Here is a 3,224-nt window from a genome sequence, read left to right on the forward strand (position 1 = left end):
TGTTTATTGCGCTAGCTTCATGTAAATTTCATTTGTGTATTTATCTCTACGGTTTGAATGAAAACTTGCAGTGTCACTGGACTGACAGATGTAACAGAGGCTTCCCTTCGGGTCGTACAGGCGAGGGTGTTAGATAAATTTCCTTGCTCGGGCACTGTCTTGACATGATCACATACAACGCGATAGTTTTGCTGCCAGTCCCCGAGGCGGCAGGTGACTGCGCTGGGTGGGGGCTGCAATTACTGACCGCTGTGTGGGAGGCAGCAGAGGGCCTGGTGCATAGGTGGGGGCGGGAGCCAGTACAAGGACGTGGTCTCTTTGAGAACCGCCATGTTGCCCACCCAGCCTCCCCGCCCCCTCCCTGCCGCAAATTCACAATGGAGCCAGCGCCCTCACCATGGCCAGCTCCTTCCACTGACGCCCAGGTGCTCTCCCAGGCTCCTGCTGCCCTTCGCCCAGTCCCTCCGGTGGTCGGTGCAGCATTAAACCTGCACTGTTGCGGGGGTGCCTGGGATCTGTGCCCAGAGCTTGATCCCTGGAGGCAGACACAGGGTGGGTCCCCCTGTCCTTGGTCCTGCCACGACCCGTCAATCATCCCGGATGCAGTGGCATTCAGCCCTGCCTGGGGTGACAGAGCCTCCCTGTACCCCTTCTCGATTTCTCTACCCTCCCCACCCTCTCCCTAGAAGGGCATCTGCTGTGCCCCCTCCTCCTCCAGGGCCCCTCCCAGCCTTTCAGTCTCTCCCCATAATATGGCCGATGCTCTGCAGATTTTCAAGCCCCTCAGCAGCGGTTGCTGCAGGAAATAGGGGGTGCAGCTCTTTGCTGTCTAGCACTTACTGTCTGACCACAAAAGCCCCTGTTCCAAGGACACGGGAGGAGGACAAGGCCATCCTTAGTGACATTCAGGATGCAGAGCCATGGTGTGGTTCTTGTTTCATTTCAGTTTTGGGAGGTCATCAGTGATGAGCATGGGATCGACCCCACAGGCAGTTACCATGGAGACAGTGACTTGCAGCTGGAGAGAATCAACGTGTACTACAATGAGGCTGCTGGTGAGTAGCAGGATGTGTGTGCCCAGGAATCCTTGTTTTCCATGATGTGGGAGATGAAACGTCCTAGGAACATGCACGTGACAAAGGCATGCTTCTTGCATATTCATTTCAAATGCCAACTGCTGGAAAAACACGCTTTATGGTTTCCTAAGAGTCCTGCCTGTTTGCCACAGTTAAGCACACTCAGGACCTCCTTTTTCTTAAAAGCAGAAAATCTCCTGTTCTCCTTTTGTCTCAGATGCTGGAATTGAATGCTGTTGTGAGTCCATCCTTAAGCACAGGTCTGAGTCAGTTCTCGTTTCCTGCAGGTAATAAATACGTACCTCGGGCCATCCTGGTGGATCTGGAGCCTGGCACCATGGACTCCGTCAGGTCTGGACCCTTCGGCCAGATCTTCAGGCCAGACAACTTCGTGTTTGGTATGTAGTCATGATCACTGGGAACTGGCCAAATGACACCTTCTTCCTAACAGCCCTGCAAAGCACAGTTCTTAGTGTTCAGTGCCGAGGTGACACTGTGTCCACGGCAGCCCTGAGTCCTGGCCTAGCTCCACGCAGTCCATGAGCGGTCATGGCTCACAGATCAACGCCAGCCTGCAGAGGGCTGCCGCAGTCCTTCCATTGCAGAGCAGCCTCAGACTGGAAGGAAGAAAGAGCAAGGAAAAGCTTCAAGCCAGGCTTCATAGGCTATAGGCAACTTCAAAGGACTTCAAAGAGTCAGGGGCCAAAAGCACAGGTTATGGCCAGAGCTAGACAGATGCTGAGGCCACGTTCTCTCCTGGTCACACTGCCTTCACCTTGCCTGTTTAATTGTACTTGAGTATAAAGAGAATGCCTGTTCAAAATGTATGTATTTCAGAACCAATTAAGTTTTCTAACCCTATCCTCTTCCTCAGTAAATAGCCTCCGATGAGCTAAACTTACTTCTTAACTTTATAATATCCCCAGTGTCTTTGAGGTCACTGACACAGAAAAATATTTCTTCAGGTAAAAGAAGAGTATTCAAAAGAGAAGAATCTGCCAGTCTAAGACCAGTCCTACCTTCTCCTCCATAGTCAAAATGACAGATTTTGAAATTCCTTATGTTTTAGTGTCTAATGTTCACTTTCCCTCTGGCAGGCCAGAGCGGAGCTGGGAATAACTGGGCCAAGGGCCACTACACAGAGGGAGCCGAGCTGGTCGACTCGGTCCTGGACGTGGTGAGGAAGGAGTCAGAGAGCTGTGACTGTCTCCAGGGCTTCCAGCTGACCCACTCTCTGGGGGGCGGCACCGGGTCCGGGATGGGCACGCTGCTCATCAGCAAGATCCGGGAAGAGTACCCAGACCGCATCATGAACACCTTCAGCGTCATGCCCTCACCCAAGGTGTCAGACACGGTGGTGGAGCCCTACAACGCCACCCTCTCTGTCCACCAGCTGGTGGAAAACACAGATGAGACCTATTCCATAGATAACGAGGCCCTGTACGACATCTGCTTCCGCACCCTGAAGCTGACCACCCCCACCTACGGGGACCTCAACCACCTGGTGTCGGCCACCATGAGCGGGGTCACCACCTGCCTGCGCTTCCCGGGCCAGCTGAACGCAGACCTGCGCAAGCTGGCGGTGAACATGGTGCCCTTCCCGCGCCTGCACTTCTTCATGCCCGGCTTCGCGCCCCTCACCAGCCGGGGCAGCCAGCAGTACCGGGCGCTCACGGTGCCCGAGCTCACCCAGCAGATGTTCGACTCCAAGAACATGATGGCCGCCTGCGACCCGCGCCACGGCCGCTACCTGACGGTGGCTGCCATCTTCCGGGGCCGCATGTCCATGAAGGAGGTGGATGAGCAGATGCTCAACGTGCAGAACAAGAACAGCAGCTACTTCGTGGAGTGGATCCCCAACAACGTGAAGACGGCCGTGTGCGACATCCCGCCCCGCGGCCTGAAGATGTCGGCCACCTTCATCGGCAACAGCACGGCCATCCAGGAGCTGTTCAAGCGCATCTCCGAGCAGTTCACGGCCATGTTCCGGCGCAAGGCCTTCCTGCACTGGTACACGGGCGAGGGCATGGACGAGATGGAGTTCACCGAGGCCGAGAGCAACATGAACGACCTGGTGTCTGAGTACCAGCAGTACCAGGACGCCACGGCCGACGAACAGGGGGAGTTCGAGGAGGAGGAGGGCGAGGA

At 55.4% G+C, this 3,224-nt stretch overlaps 1 protein-coding gene across 1 annotated transcript; it reads left to right on the forward strand.

Annotated features, from left to right (window-relative positions):
* Positions 1-382: 382 nt before the first annotated feature.
* Positions 383-3,222, forward strand: LOC105507167 (tubulin beta-2A chain; the record flags this gene model as incomplete). Its single annotated transcript, XM_011935576.1, has 4 exons — positions 383-425; positions 947-1,055; positions 1,364-1,474; positions 2,174-3,222. Coding segments are annotated over exons 3-4 (1,110 nt in total), but the record flags the coding sequence as incomplete, so codon positions are not given.
* Between the last annotated feature and the right edge of the window lie 2 nt (positions 3,223-3,224).

The sequence above is a fragment of the Colobus angolensis genome, unplaced genomic scaffold (assembly GCF_000951035.1).
Source record: "Colobus angolensis palliatus isolate OR3802 unplaced genomic scaffold, Cang.pa_1.0 Scaffold144, whole genome shotgun sequence".
NCBI lineage: Eukaryota > Metazoa > Chordata > Mammalia > Primates > Cercopithecidae > Colobus > Colobus angolensis.